The sequence below is a fragment of the Dermacentor albipictus genome, chromosome 4 (assembly GCF_038994185.2).
Source record: "Dermacentor albipictus isolate Rhodes 1998 colony chromosome 4, USDA_Dalb.pri_finalv2, whole genome shotgun sequence".
Classification (NCBI taxonomy): Eukaryota; Metazoa; Arthropoda; class Arachnida; order Ixodida; family Ixodidae; genus Dermacentor; species Dermacentor albipictus.
In genome coordinates this window covers 177579293-177596110 of record NC_091824.1, presented here as the reverse complement: position 1 = coordinate 177596110, position 16818 = coordinate 177579293, and the positions used below count along the sequence as shown (strand labels likewise).

Genomic DNA, 16818 nt, shown 5'->3' with positions numbered 1-16818 from the left:
AATGCCTTAGATAGATCAAGTAAAATCATGTCAATCTGGCCGCGGTGATTGATAGTATATGCAAGATCGTGGACTAGTTCTGTTAGTTGGGTTACTGTTGATAAACCACTGCGAAAACCATGTTGGTAGGGAGACAAGAAGCCAATGCTCTCTAGAAAAACCGTTATGTGCTTTAAGATTATGTGCTCTAGAAGCTTACAGGATGTACTAGTTAATGAAATGGGTCTAAAATTTGAAATTTCTGCTGTGTCGCCTGATTTATGGATAGGTATTATCTTTGCAATTTTCCAGTCGTTCGGTAGTTGTGAAGTCGTGAGTGATTTACGAAAAATTATGCCGAGGTATCTACTGCAACATTCCGCATACCTTTTCAGAAAGTCGTTAGGTATGTTGTCAGGACCGCTGCCTTTTTTAGGGTCAAGATTAAGCAGAAGATTAAGTATGCCAGCGTCCGTAATGTCTAATTCGCCAATGCTTACGCCCTGTCTCGTTAGAATGGGGGGAATAATGTTATTGTCTGTAGTAAATACTGATTGAAAAAAAAATGTTATATGCGTTGGCTTTCGCAGTTTCTTCCTCTGGGCTTAAGTGGGACGCTTCTCTATCGTTGGTGCGAAAGTGCCTCCAGAACCTTCCGGGATTATTAGTAAGAAATCTCGGTAACGTTACATTAAAATATTATTCTTTTGCTCGCTTGGCTGCAAGCTTGAATTCCGCGATGGCATTAGGAAGTTTCGTCACCCTGGATTTGTCTCCTCCTTTAATTTTTATTGTTTTACGCAATCTTTTCAGACGGCGCTTTGCCTGAATTACTTCTCGGGTTATCCAGGGATTATTTTTTGGCGGCCGCTTGGTTTGGGCACGTAGTTCGTGACGCAGTAGAGGACGATAGATTTGAACCTAAGCCAAAGGGAATGTACGTCAACAGAGGCATTGGAACCCATTTGGGAAAAAGGCTGGAACTCGTGTTCAAGGTATGTTAGTATGCTATTGTCATCAGCGTTTTGGAAGTCGGATACTATGGACGCAGGAAAGTGGGTAGTAATACCAACGAGTGGTAACACGCATACTGGTACGTCATGATCTGATATGCCACGAATTACGTCAGTTCGTACATGGTTAATATCGAAATGATGGCTGATAAATATTAGGTCAAGAATGTTTTGAGTAGTTCCCACTGAACGCGTTGGACGGGAAACAACCTGATGAATATTGAAGGTTAACATGAGATCAAATAGTGCATCCGAGGCTGCTGACGAGCAGTGCATGTCATTCCAATTATTATCAGAAAGATTAAAATCACCCATAAGGGCGATGCGTGAACCATGGGCGTGACGTTGCATGTAGTCGTGAATGGCACTGATACACTCGTCACTCGAGTTCGGGCTCCGATAAACACACCCTAAAACAACGTTTCTACCTTCGCAAAGCAATTTACAAAATACCGCCTCAGCGTCTTTTACCTCAGGCAGAACGGAAAAAGCAAAACATTTTTTTATTAATAACGCCACTCCACCACCACGTGGGGACGGTCTTTTCGGATAACGGAATAATTTGGCGGCGCGAACTCTTGATCAAGAATGTCGGACGTGAGCCACGTTTCTGTTATAGCTGCTACATCAGGCTCATAATCAATTAACAAGTTTTCAAGTGCCTGAGGTTCGTTGACGACGCTCTAGCATTTACAGTGAAAAGTGTTAGTTCGCTGATTTTGCGCCTCGGCGAGTTACAACACCGCTTTTGTCTTTTCTGGTGATGTTCGTTGCTTTGCCGGCACGGCGATTTTCTGACCCTCTTTCTGAATCGTTTTTTTCAAGCGGCACTTTGTCATCCCGCTCGTTGCTCCAAACATACGGCCAATTGTTAATGTATAGTTTGTCGAAAACCAGCGAAACCTTTTCATTGTTTTGCCGGTTTACCTTCGCGCTGTTCCAAAGTTTTCTTCTGATATCCCGCACGCGTTTTGAAACGTCTTCTGCAATAGAGAGTTGGGTGTCCTTAAGTTTGTACCCCCTTATCAGTATTGTATACTTATCTCTAGAATCTAGTAATTTGAAGATTACAGGCCGAATCTTGTTAGGTTCTGCTTTCCCTATCCTATGTACACGTTCGATGGCTACTGCTTTTAATTCCAGAGGGCCTTCAATAACGTCTTAACACAATAACACGATACCACACAGCCTTGGGTACGGCAGCACTAACAAGAATGGGTCACTAGAGCGGATACATTTTTTGTGTCGCTTTCTCACCTGAAGAATGAAGACGAACGGATTATTAGGTGGCTGCATTCCTTGAGTGCTGTCGTGCCCAATGAGCCCGGCTTCCGTGTGAACGGCATTTATAGGCGGGCTGTGGGGTGGCGCTGAGCACTCATTGTGCGCCCAGCGATCTGCGCAGGTTCCCGACGAACGGTGCAGCACAGAATCCCATGACTTTATCAGAGTGACATCCGGCACGTGGCAGCTGGTCACATTGAAGATCTTTGCTCTCCCGGTCATTCCTGATGGTTCAAGACCCGGACTGGCGTGAAGCAGCAGTCCGAGAAAGAGCTGAAGAATGAAGACAAGCGGATTATTAGGTGGCTGCATTCCTTGAGTGCTGTCGTGCCCAATGAGCCCGGCTTCCGTGTGAACGGCATTTATAGGCGGGCTGTGGGGTGGCGCTGAGCACTCATTGTGCGCCCAGCGATCTGCGCAGGTTCCCGACGAACGGTGCAGCACAGAATCCCATGACTTTATCAGAGTGACATCCGGCACGTGGCAGCTGGTCACATTGAAGATATTTGCTCTCCCGGTCATTCCTGATGGTTCAAGACCCGGACTGGCGTGAAGCAGCAGTCCGAGAAAGAGCTGAAGAATGAAGACAAGCGGATTATTAGGTGGCTGCATTCCTTGAGTGCTGTCGTGCCCAATGAGCCCGGCTTCCGTGTGAACGTCATTTATAGGCGGGCTGTGGGGTGGCGCTGAGCACTCATTGTGCGCCCAGCGATCTGCGCAGGTTCCCGACGAACGGTGCAGCACAGAATCCCATGACTTTATCGGAGTGACATCCGGCACGTGGCAGCTGGTCACATTGAAGATCTTTGCTCTCCCGTTCATTCCTGATGGTTCAAGGCCCGGACTGGCGTGAAGCAGCAGTCCGAGAAAGAGCTGAAGAATGAAGACAAACGGATTATTAGGTGGCTGCATTCCTTGAGTGCTGTCGTGCCCAATCTGTGGCTAATCGTAGTATGCTGCATACTGCGGTAGTGAAAAGCACATGATTTGTCTATGTTGAGCATGACAGATACACATGCAGTGACAAATAACCATGTGCCATTATGTTACTCCTTTGCTTTGTTCACTGTGCTTTTGAATATTGTCTCGCCAGGGAATTTTCTTTAAATAAAGGTTATTTCCAAGGTGAATGGCAACCAATCTTGCATTGTTGAATATTGCTTTGCGATGCCTATTTTACTGTGCAGTATGCATTGTTCCAAAGCTGAAGATGTCTGTTCATGTGTGACACGCAAGCACAGCACGAGTTACACAGAAACTGAAATGTCGTTCAGAGCAATCTGTATTGCACATATTGAAACGTATAGCAACAAACGAGACATGCCAAGCACTTTTTGGAGCAGGATTTCTTTAAATAGCAGACACTCATGCTTATTACTGCTTTGTTTAAACTCAAGAGTTGCTTCAACATTGCATTTCTTGCACGCATGATTTCACATAATGCTCGTAATTGCTGCTTAACAAGGTGCAACTACGCTATAACACAATATAAACAAAATCATGACAATGAAACATTAGTTTATTTTATTCATTGGGTACCTGCTTCGCCATTCAGGCATTACAGCAGGGAGGGTACAACTCATATAAATGAACACTCAAAATTACATTCATAAAGCATGGAAGAAATCATCATTTAAACAAATACAGACAGTGTCAGCCGGTAGAGTATTTCAATCTCTTATAGTACGGACATAGAAACAGTAGCGGAAAGCGTCGCTTTTAACCCTCTATTGCATGGCGTCCCATATTTGGCACATACGGGTTACCATTGTTTTTCGCGTGTGTGAGATTCCCAGTTGAGAATGTGATACCGTCGGAGTAAATCTCATAGTTATGCGCACTTATTATGGGCAAGTGCTGCCATCTTTTGAGCGATACGCAAAACAGAGGTGAAGTAGATTTTGGGATGCGACGTGAAACTCGGAGGGGGCAAACACGAGCAATTGTTTTTTTTTCTGAAAATTTCGACCGCAGAAACATAAAAAAATTATTTTGGCATATTTTTTGGTCTCGCGAATTCAAGGCAGTTATTAGTTTTCTCTATTTTGCCTGCAACTACAGCAGAGAAACCGAAATCGGTGTGTGCCATATTTGGCACAGTATGAACTTGAAATACAAAATATGGTAACGTGCTGCCATCTGTTCAATAGCCCAAAGCTGCAGGTCACTCTATCACAAGATGGAATTTTGACGATCGGTACGGTGAGGGCAAATTGTCTACCAAACAGCCGCCTGAAAAGCGAAAAGGAACTGAAATGTAAAGGACGTGGTGCTTCAGAGGCACTCACAAGCGTGATAGATGACGTGGAGTTATCGTGTGTGCGTTGATACGATAACCGCGCCGTGACATTTCTGTCGAGCTTTGTTGGGAGAGATCCAGTCCAAAAGACTAAGCGCTGGTTTACCTCCGCCAAGGCGTTTCGCGAAATTGATTGTCCCAGCGTAGTAAAGGTCCATAACAGGCACATGGGTGGTGTTGACCTGCTGCACTCACTGTTTGGACTTTACTGCATACATATCAGAGGTCGAAGAAATGGCACTTTCGAATTTTTACGCCTATGCTAGACTTATCGGTAGTAACAGCATGGGTATTGTACAGGAGGGTGCAGGAGCAGCTTAGGAGGACACAAGTACTACCGCTGGCTCATTTAAAAGCAGAAGCTGCAGAATGCCTTACCTCGCATAACAAGTACCTACCCAACTAGCGACCAGGAAGGACTTCTAATCAGGACATCGAATTCCAGGTTCAAGTAAAAAAAGCACAGGGACCAGCGGCCGCAATGCCACCCAAAGACGACCGATCTGACCAAGTCGGCCACTGGTCAGAATTTGACGAGAAGAAACAAAGATGTAAGCGGCCACCTTGCACAACCAAGTCGTTGGTAAGATAGAGGAAGTGAAACATTCATCTGTGCCTGAACGCAGCAAACAACTGTTTCATTTCATTCCCCACATCGCACTAATAAGACCACCGTCCGCGAAGCTTTGTTTTCCGCCCATGGCAGCAAGAGCGCTCAGCCATCTTCATGGTGTGCCATATTTGGCACAAAGCTTTATCTTTATTATTACAGTCGTGTTTGTTCATTCAATCAATAATGAAAGCTGAAAAAGGACTTTTCATAATTCATGCAATAGAGGGTCAAAAGGAATCTCACATATTTTTAATTTGTGATCTGGCCTTTTAGAAACATATGTGGGCAGCTGAAGAAAAATTACCTGGCTATCCCCGTATTAGAGTGGTATATGTTATGAAGAAATTTTAATCTGAGATTTCGGCGACGGTGTTCAAGAAGATGCCAATTTAATGCTTTTCTTGCTTTCTGTCATGCTAAGCATCCTGTCATAATTGCCAAGGAGAAACCGAACTGCCCTGTTCTGCACTTTTTCTAGTTTATCTACAAGTTCTGTAGTATATGGATCCCAGCAAACACACGCATACTCCAGTGTACTGCGCACATGTGTGAAATACAGTTGCTCCCTAAGTTTCTGTGGCAAGCTACTAAAGTTCCGTTTCAAGAAACCTAATGCTCCGACAGCCTTGTTCCTAACATGAGTAACGTGTCTGTTCCACCTTATAATAGCAGAAAAAAATACACCTAAGTATTTATATTCTGGCATTTATTCAAGAGTTATAGTGTTACGATTGCTGTCGTATGAGCGCTTCCCGGTAAAGGTGACGTGGACACTCTTTTTCTCATTCTGTGACATTTTCCATTTTTCACACCATGTGGGAATCAAATCCAAATTATGTTGCAGTGCTTGTTGGTCAGATTCGCTGTTGATGACCCTATATACTATACAGTCATCTGCAAACATTCTAAATATTTATTTATTTATTTACATGTACTTTACAGGCCTTCAAGAAGGCGTAGTGTAAGGGGGAAATACGGTAACATATTAGTATGGAATCGGGAAAGAAATAAACATCAACATAATGAAAGGAGTGCACACAGAGCGTGGAAAATTAATACATTAGCAAATACAAAATGTAGAGCAATAACAATAAATGGTAAACAACAACATAATAGCATAATAACATTGTAAACGTTTTTGCATGTTATACAGTAGTAAGTATTGTAAAAAAATTGGGAGTGTTGAAATTCTTTAACTTGTAGAAAAAATGGAGTAAAATTACAAAAGACATGACGTGTTTAGACGGTTGAAGCGGCATATTGATCGTTTAGCAGAGTGCGAAATGCAATGTATTTAGATTGGCATGCAATGGTATCTGGTAGTGCGTTCCATAAACAGACCGCACGGGGCAAAGTTGAAAAATTAGAAGCGTGTGTGTTGCCATAAATTCGGGTGTAGCTGAACTGATTGTTCAGTCGTTGTGACGTCGAGGATGCTTCTTTCAGGTTTGATAAGGTTAGGCCAACTGTGTGAACAAATCTGTGAAATAATAATCGTACAGAAGTTGATATATTGTTCGGCAAGTCGTTAATGTAAATTAAAAAGAGAAGAGGCCCAAGTACACTGCCTTGAGATACACCAGAGGTGACGTCAGAGAGGCCAGAGGAAAAGTTAGCAACAACAGTGAACTGTTCGCGATTAGTAAGAAAATTACGAATCCATGATAGGGTTAGTGAGTCGAGTTTAATTGCTGAGAGCTTTGATATCGGGCGACTATGGGCTACACGATCCAATGCTTTCGAGAAATCGCAAAAGATGCAGTAAATTTGTTTATTACTGTTCATATGAAAGTGCAAGTCTGACGTGAATTCTAGTAGTTGGGTTTCGCAAGAAAATCCTTTTCGGAAACCATGCTGTAAATGATGATGTAATGCCCGAAGTGGTGCCAATAATGAACAACAAGAATGTGACTTCTGGGGTACCCCAGAAGTCACAGGTACGTATTCAGAGGAACATCCGTTGAGAGCCACATACATCTGTCTTGAGCGAAGATACTCGGCAATACATGCGATAACCTTCTCATCCAACTTGTAAAGTCAAAGTTTAGCGATCAGTAGACTATGCGTAACGACGTCAAAAGCTTTTTTGAAATATACAATCAACAATTTGTTTCTTGTCGACTGCTGAGACTAGCTCATGAGTGAATGCAACCAATTGTGTCGTACACGAAAAACCCTGCCGAAACCCACGCTGACTAGGATGAAGAAGGTTATTGTTATCAAGATGAGACATGATGCAGGTATACACATGTGCCACAACCTTACATACATACAATGCTATTTAAGGATACTGGTCCGTAATTCTCAACTCTGTCCCGCTGTCCACTCTTATGAATTGGCACCACTCGCGCTAGTTTCCAATCACCAGGAACAACGCTGTTATTTAAGGAATTTTGAAATAAGCGACAGAAGTACAAAGATGCCCGAGCAATTTATAAGGAATGATGTAGGGATATCATCCGGACCACACACTTTTGTTCGTTTCAAACTCTGTAATAATCGCTCGATGCTCGTCACACTAAATACAACCTCAGACATTTCGCCGGCTCCGACCGGAAAATCAACTCTATTAACCGCACTAATGTTTGAATGAGTAGACTGAAATACTGATGAAAGGTATTTAACAAAAATGTCGACCTTACTTGACGCAAGCGATAGTAAATAGCTTGACGATTTGCGCTCAAGCTCGGGCCATCTTCTGAGCGGCAACACTAGCGCGCGACCACACATCAGCCATAACGGCGGTGACTGAGCGAATCGCGACAGCACGTCGACTTGGCGTTGACCTATTGAAACCCATGCGCCTGATGTTCACCTTTTCGTCGAGCTCAAAGAACGGCGGGCAGACTCCGATGGCGCTCGCCCGCCCTCGCGGTCCGGGCAGGCTGCCTCCTCCGGTTCCTCTGTGATTAACACGTTTGTTAGAGTATGGTGCGCGAAAGCTCCGTCAACGAGTGTGCTTACCTGCTTTCGGCGTGCAAGGCGGCTGCATCACGGCGGGCGTTATAGACGTCTTTCTTCCACACGCCGCGCCATTGGGCTGCAGTTTTCACTGCCGGGTCCTCAGCGTTCAGCAAGGCAGTCACTTGCTGCCAGAGCTCCTCCTTGCGCGCCGCCGTCAGTTGCTGACCCAGCACACACGACGCCTTCGCAAGGTAGGGGTGCTCTTCAACAATTGACAAGAGTATATCGCGCTGCCTCGCTGAAACATGAGGACCCAGCCGCCTAACCTTCTGCGAGGACAGCGTTTTGGATTCGGCGTGCAAACTGGCAACTCCAAAACGTAAACAAAGCGAGGCAACTTGTTTGCATAACGTATGGCACACCACCTAGCGACTAAATAAGAAAACAACACAAATAACATTACAACTCCCAGTAGCGGTCTGCGCCGCAAGCTCACATTTATTACTGAAAATATATTTGCAAGTGTTCTGTACAAGCCAATGTTTTTTTTATCAAACCAGCAACATCCTTCAATTGCTATACCGTCCCCCAAGTACAAACAAAAATGATGACGTTATCTTCCGGCAGACCGCCGCTCGTTGATTGGTTCCCCTCACGCCGCCCCGTTCCACTCTTTCTCCGAGTGACGTAATCCAGACGTAACAGCCAAAAGGAACCGGTTCCAAAGCGAACCGCTACAGAATACGGCCCCTGGTAAAATTTTAAAATATGTAAAGTCAAAGGAATGCAATACAAAGTCGTAAAACGATGCAAAGGCGAATACAATGTAAAGTCGTAAAACATAGGCAAGAAAACATGTGAAGTTCCAAATGTTCACGAAATTTGGCACGATATTTTAATGAAACAATATCATTTGGAAGGCTATTCCATAGTGCTATGGCGTGCGGCAATGCAGAGTTATTGAATGACTGTGTGCGGCCAAAAACGCGCCTGAAACTGAGATGATCATGAAGTCGAGTAGATATGCGAGAAGAAATTTCAAGAGACAAGCGGCTGGACCACGAATTATAGTAGTATTTATAAAAAAAAGGCATAGAGGGGCAACGTAGCGGCGGGAATCCAAGTTCGCGTTTAATATGGGCAATGCTAGATTGACGACTGTAATTAGAAGTTATAAGGCGGGCAGCACTATTTTGGCTGAATTCCAGTTTGTCTATTAGGCATTGTTGATGAGGAGACCAGATCGATGAAGCACATTCCAGTTGAAGGCGTTTGGTAGGCCTGTTGACGGATGGTAGATGGGGAAAGGTACAGATGACAACGTAAAAGCCCTAAAGTTCTCTTAGCTTTAGCGCATGTCTTCTCGACTTGAGAGCTCCAGGCAAGATTAGTACAAAAATAAACACTAATATATTTGTAAGTAGAGCCACAAGGAACTTCAGCCGAATAGATTTTGTAAGGAAACTTAAGAGCAGATATCATGCGAGGGAAGAAAAATATGAAGTACTTAGCTCTGTTAAGTGACATTTGCCAATGGTTGCACCACTGATTAACTAGGTGAAGGTCATTTTGTAAAGAGGGTCATCATCACAGTTAATCGTTATGTAGATCACGCAATCATCCGTGAAAAGACGTATGCAGGAGGAAACGTTGTTGGACTAATCATTGATAAGAGAAAAGAGAGAAAGAAGTTTAATGACACGAAATGCCGAGAGGTCGGCCTGAGGTATATTCCTCTAGCCAGCTACTCGGCATTGGGGGAAGGGGAAGTGGGAAAGAAAGAGGGAAGAAAGAGGTGCATGATGGGTGACGATGACGATAGAAGGAAGATGAACATATGGCAAGCAATTTGGCATGCTCAAAGTCTGCAGTCCAGGCCCGTAATTTTTAAAAAGTTCAGTAATGCCTTGATGACCTTGAAACTCGACTGAGCGTCTTGCCAAGAGCCTAAAATAACATCCTCCGACAACGGTGCGCTGTCGAGACGCGTAAGGTCCTTGACCAACCTATCACGCTCTTCCACAAACTTAGGGCAGTCACAAAGCACATGACCTATAGTCTCAGTCACATTGCACACCTCACAGTGTGGAGACTCGGTGCGTCGCATGAGGTCCGCGCGTAAACGCTACCCCCAGCCTTAGTCTGTGCAGAAGACTGGCATAGCTTCGTTGAATTTTCGGTGGTAGCCTAAAATTCATGGTGGGGTCCAATCTCTGGAGTCGTCTGTGGCGATTATCCGGATTGTCCCAGTGCTTTGCTGTCAATTTTCGGATGACAATGGAGAGGAGACAGTTGGCGTCCGCTCTTGAAAAAGGAATTGAAAGCAGTGACTCTCGTTCTTCGAGTGCTTTCTTCGCTTCGGCGTCGGCCAGTTCGTTGCCCTGTATACCACAGTGACTAGGGATCCACTGAAATGTGATGTGGTGGCCGTTTTCTTGCGCTAAAGTGTAGAGCTCGGCAGTTTGAAGAGCCAACACTCTATAAGCGCTTTCTTTCAACACCACTCTAAGCAGTTGAAGAGCCGATTTTGCGTCACTGAAAACTGTCCATATTTGAGGAGGCTGTCGCACAATATATTGAACGGCCTCTCTTATTGCGACGAATTCCGTAGATGTTGTAGTCGTCTTGTTATGCAGACGAAACCGTCGAATGACTTGATGCGCAGGCACGACGAAAGCCGCACCAGACGCATACGACGAGACCGAGCCGTCTGTATACACGCTTACCGAGGAGTCATATTCTTTCTACATATATTCAAGTGATAAATGTCTGAGGCCGACGGTAGGTATTCGCGATTTTTTAGAAATTCCGGGAATAGATAGACGTACCGGTATTTTGGACATTACCCATGGGGGCATATGTGGAAGGTCAGCCGGGGCAAAGTATGCTGGTATGGCAGATGCTTGGCATTTAACGGCTCTTGAAAAAGTGGAGTCCGGCCGTATATCGGGTAGTTTCGATAAGGGATGACGTCCGTGACGGCAAAGCAGTCGCAGGAATACTCGAAGAGGTTCGCATCGTAGATAGACAGGTAAAGGGGTGACGCGAGCCTCCTCAATTGTTCCGTAGGTTGAGGTGCAACGTGGAACACCGAGACATGTTTTCAGCATCTGCGCCTGGGCACTTTCCAGCGTACGCAAACATGACGGGCTCATACTTCATAAAACTGGCAGGCTATACCGAATGTATCCGACGTAGAGAGCCTGGTACAGCCGGAGTAGCGAATGCTCAGATGGACCCCATTTCATACCGGCCAGAAAGCGAAAAACTTGAGCAAGCCCAGTTAATTTTTTCTTCAACATTGCCACATGTTACGACCATGAAACACCGCGGTCAATGACAACGCCGAGGTATTTGTGGTGGGTGACATATGGGATGGCATTTTCATTGATCATAATTGGATACCAACACATAAGCTTCCCTGTGAACGCTATCGCAGCGCACTTATCTGGGGCCAGTTGCAGTCCTTGGCACTGCAGGTACTGAGACGTTAAAGAAACAGCTCGCTGCAATCTGGCACGAATTTGTGGTCGCGTGACTGCGGATTCCCATATGCATATGTCGTCTGCGTAGGTACTGATGCGTACTGTATCAGGAATTATTTCCGCAAGGCCAATAAGGGCAACATTGAAAAGGGTCGGGCTGAGAACTCCTCCTTGAGGCACTCCACGGACCACAGCGTGTCTTGTCGTTTCGCCAGCATTCGTGGACATGAAGACTGTACGACCATCTAGGTAATTTGCAATACACATGTAGAGACGGTCGCCGATGCCTAAATAACTGAGGGCATCAAGAATGGCTTCGTGCAGTACATTGTCATAAGCTCATTTTATGTCTAAGAAAACTGCTCCTACAAGTCGGTGGCGCTTTTTTTCGTGTTCGATCGTGGACACGAGATCAATGACCCCATCTATTGCAGACCGGCCACGTCTAAATCCGGTCATCCTTTCAGGATAAAGCTCATTCTTTTCCATGAACCATTCTAGTCTAGTGAGTACCATCCGTTCCGTCACCTTACCGACACAGCTAGCTAAAGCTACTGGCCGGTAAGATGACATTTCGTAAGGCGATTTTGCTGGCTTTAGGAGGGCCACCAAACGGCTGGTTTTCCACTGCTTCGGGACTGTACTGGATGACCACGTGGCGTTATAGTATGACAGCAGGACTTTCCGACCTTTCATCCCAAGGTGGCACAGAGCAGTATACGAAATACCCTCAGGTCCAGGGGCAGAAGATCGTCTAGACGCAGCAAGTGCAGCTTCCAATTCCGGCATCGTGAAAGGAAGGTCAAGACGATCATCTTTAGGAGGTAGCACGGGTCGATCCAATGTTGGACATGCTGAAACATCGGTACGGGTTACTCTCTTACAGAAGTCTTCGGCAACCTGCACTTCCGTCAGACATTGGTGAAGTGCTAGAGCACGGAAAGGATGTTTTTGCTGAGGAGGGGCACGAAGGCTTCGTACTACCTGCCAGATCCTAGAAAGTGGCTTTCGAAGATCCAGAGACGAACAGAAGGTCCTCCACCGTTGTTTTCCCATTTTTTGAAGGTGACGCCGTATTTTTCGTTGAGCTCGTCGACATAAGACAAGGTCTAATGACGATTGAGTTCGCCTAACCTTCCTTTCCGCTCTACGACGGATCGCTCGGAGTCGTTCATATTCAATATCAATCGCCGTTCTGGATGTAGGTGCACTGATGAACTTAGTTGTCTTCTGCATTGATGATACAATAATGTCTTCAGTCTTCTATATCAGATGGTGAAGTGATGTCTCCGCAGTACTCTTCGACAGATGTAGAGAATGTGGACCAATCAGTGCAGCGTACAGCAGGTGGAGTTGATTGCGCAAACCACTTCATCTGTACATATGTTGGTATATGATCGCTCCCATGCGTTTCTATGTCCAAGCACCAGTTGACTAAGGGCAGGAGGCTCCGAGATACAATAGTGAGGTCTAAGCAACTTCCGTAGGTAGTGCCGCGGATGTAAGTTGGAGATCCATCGTTGATGATAGCCAGACCTTCACTGTCTATGAAGTCCATCAAATTCCTACCCCGACAGTTCATTGCGGCACTTCCCCAGTAAGGATGATGAGCATTGAAGTCTCCAATAACAACATGAGGGCCTGGGGAGCTTTGTAATATAGTGGATAGATAAGATAGTTCAAGTCCTTGTCTAGGAGGTATGTAGGCGCCGATGATCGAAAACACACGTAGTTTATGTTTTAGTGTCACACACACATATTCATTGCTGTCATGTGGAGTGATCGCGTTCCGCACAAACGTCATGTCACTGCGTATACACATTAACACTTTGCTCTTGGGTCCATCTTCACGTGACCAGAGCTTAACGTATCCGGAAAGGCGAAATTCCGACGTGAGATTTGGCTCGCATATCACGATCACTGGGAAGCGGTATTTGAATACTCGTTGCCTAAAGTCAGACATGCGGCCGCATAGACCTCGAGCATTCCATTGCATTATAACAGAATGATGCATCTTCTGTTCCAATGTCCAGTGTTTTATCGTGAGAGCCATGATTAATACCCTTATTTTAGAGCCGCTAATAGCGGCTCCATAGCATCTAACGCCTTCACGACCGACAGTGCAGTTGGCGTTGCCAATCCGGAGAGTAATATACGCATAGTGTTTACTAGCTGTTTAAGCATGTCTATCACCTTTTCATTTCCAAGCCTTTCAGTACCCTCCCGGCACTTGGGGAGCGCCGAAGGAGTATCTCCTCCGGAAGCCCTCAGTGGTAGCGAAGGCCACTCAATAGCCGAAGAGGTTGGACGCACGTTGGATGACGCCTCATTCCTTGACGGGCGCGGAGATACTGGGGGAGGCGCATCTTGTGTGTGCCGGCCTTGCTCTCTCTGTCGCACGGTTTGCATCCAAGTACTCAAAGGAAGTGCCTCTTTACCCCGAGGCTTGCTCTGGGAGCGGCGACGCCTTTGCCGCAACCGGCGCCTTTTCTTGCGGACGGAATCGGCAGCCTCCTTGTGCGTGGAGTTCTCTCTCACCATTTTTCTCAGAATTTGCCTCTCCTCTGCCATTTTGGGGCAGTCCTTGGATGTCGCTTCATGGGCTCGGGAGCAATTTGCACATTTCATGGTGTCAGTCTCACAGGAGTCTACCTGATGAGCACCACCACATCTTCGGTACGACGTAGGATTCTTACACACAGCACTCACGTGGCCCAGTTTGAAACACTTGTGACACTGTAACGGTCGTGGTACATATGGACGCACTGAGCGCCTCACATAACCTACTTTGACCGATGCTGGCAAAGAGTCTGACTCGAACACCAACTTGATGCACCGGGAGCGGCCGAATCGGTGAATGTCGAGGATTCGCACTGTCGACGATAATAGAGATCGCAGGTCGTCATCCTTTATGTCAATGTCCACATCTGATATCACACCAGTGCAGGTATCTTTGCCGTACGCTAGGAATGAGCGAACTGGGATGTTGCCAACCACTTGAATGCCTTTCAAAGCCTCCAATACTGCCTGAGAATTCACGTCCACCGTCAGAATGTTCTTCCGAGCATTAATGCGGATCTCTCTCACATGTCCTGAGGCTATTCGATCGAAGTATTTGGTCAGTGATTGTCTATTCAACGAATTCATATTCGTACCTTCCGTTGTTGGGGTGTAGCCCACGGAGAAGACCAGTTCGTCACATCTGCTGTTATGAGTAGAATCACTGCCTGCTGACGTCCGGTGAAGCTTGCGCTTCAAGTGGCGCGATTGGACTAGCGTGTAATCACTGTCCGAGTCCATCTCTGCCGCTGTTGAGCTGTCAGATGAATCGGGAAGCCTAGAGTCGGTGATGTCGCGGTTTCCCACGGACAGGGCTACCGCCGCGGGACTCGCCTTGCCATGAGGGCGCGGAGGTCCTCCGTCCTCCATTCTGGAGGACGACGTCTTCGGGGAAGCTCCTGATATGCAGAAGGCGCACAACTTTGAAGAACCACAGAACAAGATCTACCGTTCCGCACTTCTTCGTCTTCGTCTTTTCCAACGGTCTAATCATTGATAAAAACTTGGAAAATAAGAGGGTCCAATACACTACCCTGGGGTGCACCTGACGTTACAACTGATTTGGAGGAGCTAAAGTTATTCACAGATACGAACCGCTGCCGATTGGATAAGAAATTGCGAATGCTGGATAATGTTAATGAGTAAATCCTAAGAGTAGTTAATTTAGCTATTAGGCGACAGTGAGCAACTCTGTCAAAGGCTTTTGCATAGTTAAGAAAGACGCAGTCAATAATTTTGCTATTATTCATGCCATAATGTAAGTCTGACGTAAATTCCGATAGCTGAGTGTCACAATACAACGCTTTATGGAAACCATGTTGGTTTTGAAAGAAAAGGTTATTAAATTCAAGATGGTTGGATATATGGGAGGCAATGATGGGCTTGAGAAGCTTACCGGAATTGCATGTTAGCGAAATCGAGTGGTAGTTAACAAGTGAGTGTCTGTTTCCATCTGAATATCGGAATAACTTTGGCTATCTTCCAGTCAGCAGGAAGAAGACCAGTTCATAAAGGCTGCTGGAAAATGCGGTATAATGTTTAACTGGACATAGCTGATGTGTTTTTTTTTATTTTAGAATTAATATTGTCAATGCCACACGATGTAGAACCTTTAAATCACGTGTTAGTTTTGAAATGCCTTCAACACTAATATTTATAAGGAACATAAAGTGATAATCAATGTCGGAGACATAGGTAACAGAGGAGCAGTCTTTATTAGTGAAAACAGAGCAGAAAAGCGAATTGAAAGTTGAAGCGCATTCAGATGCAGATATAGGAACATTGTCAGTGGTATGTAATGTAACATTATTACTGCCACGATCAAGAGAAATAGCTCGCCGATACTTTCTGGGGTTAGTATGTAAAAGTGAGGACAGATCGGCGGGAAAATACTTCTTTTTCGCTTCAGATATTGCAAGACAGTAAGATTTTAAACAATATTTATTATTAGACCATAAAGAGGGACATGATAGCCGTTTAGCAGAAGCGCATATTTTTTTCTTTTTGCTTCTGAGTGATCGAAGCGATTTATTAAACCATGGGTTATGTTTGTCATTAGATATAGTGACTGGTTGCACATATTTATCTAATAGAAGTGACATAGTATTTCTAAATGATTTCCAATTTACTTCAACAGCTCTGTTGGTGAATGATGGAAGAAACGCTTTCGGAAAGAAAACCTGAAGTTCATTGTTCATTTGTTCGTAATTCATCTTGTTAGAATCCCTCATAACCTTGCGCTCAACACCAGCAAATCTCAGTGGAATATCAATTCAGAACTGCAATAGGTTATGGTCATTAAAGCCGTCAAGCTGCACGACAGGGTTTATGCTATGTGGCTCTGTTGTGAGAATAAGATCTAATATATTAGTGTCGCGAGTAGGCTCAGAAACAATCTGCGTAATGTGTAACTCTAAACACAGCTCAATAAAATCACCTGAATTGCTGCTCAATGAAGACAAGCGAGACCAGTTGATATCAGGAAAATTAAAATCCCCAAATAGGTTGATTTTGTTAGTGGGAAACTGTTCAAGAGCCAAAATACGTTTATGAAGATCAGACACGAACAGGCGGTCAGGGGCAGGTGGGCGATAACAAGCGTCCACCAATAAATTTGCGAATAATGTAGGACAAGACATCCACTGGCGAGAATTTCCTGCTTGTCCTTAAAGAACGCGAACT

General features: G+C 45.2%; 1 protein-coding gene across 2 annotated transcripts; it reads right to left on the bottom strand.

The window, feature by feature from the left end:
• Positions 1–2071: 2071 nt before the first annotated feature.
• LOC139059740 (uncharacterized) lies at positions 2072–15091 on the bottom strand. Of its 2 annotated transcripts, none has more exons than XM_070538186.1 (2): positions 14733–15091; positions 2072–3149 (listed from the first exon to the last, which is right to left on the bottom strand). In XM_070538186.1, exon 2 carries the CDS (start codon positions 3096–3098, stop codon positions 2154–2156), a length of 945 nt encoding a protein of 314 aa, XP_070394287.1. In that variant the 5' UTR covers positions 3099–3149; positions 14733–15091; the 3' UTR covers positions 2072–2153. Both variants share the same exon structure in this region, with proteins under 2 accessions (XP_070394287.1, XP_070394288.1).
• Between the last annotated feature and the right edge of the window lie 1727 nt (positions 15092–16818).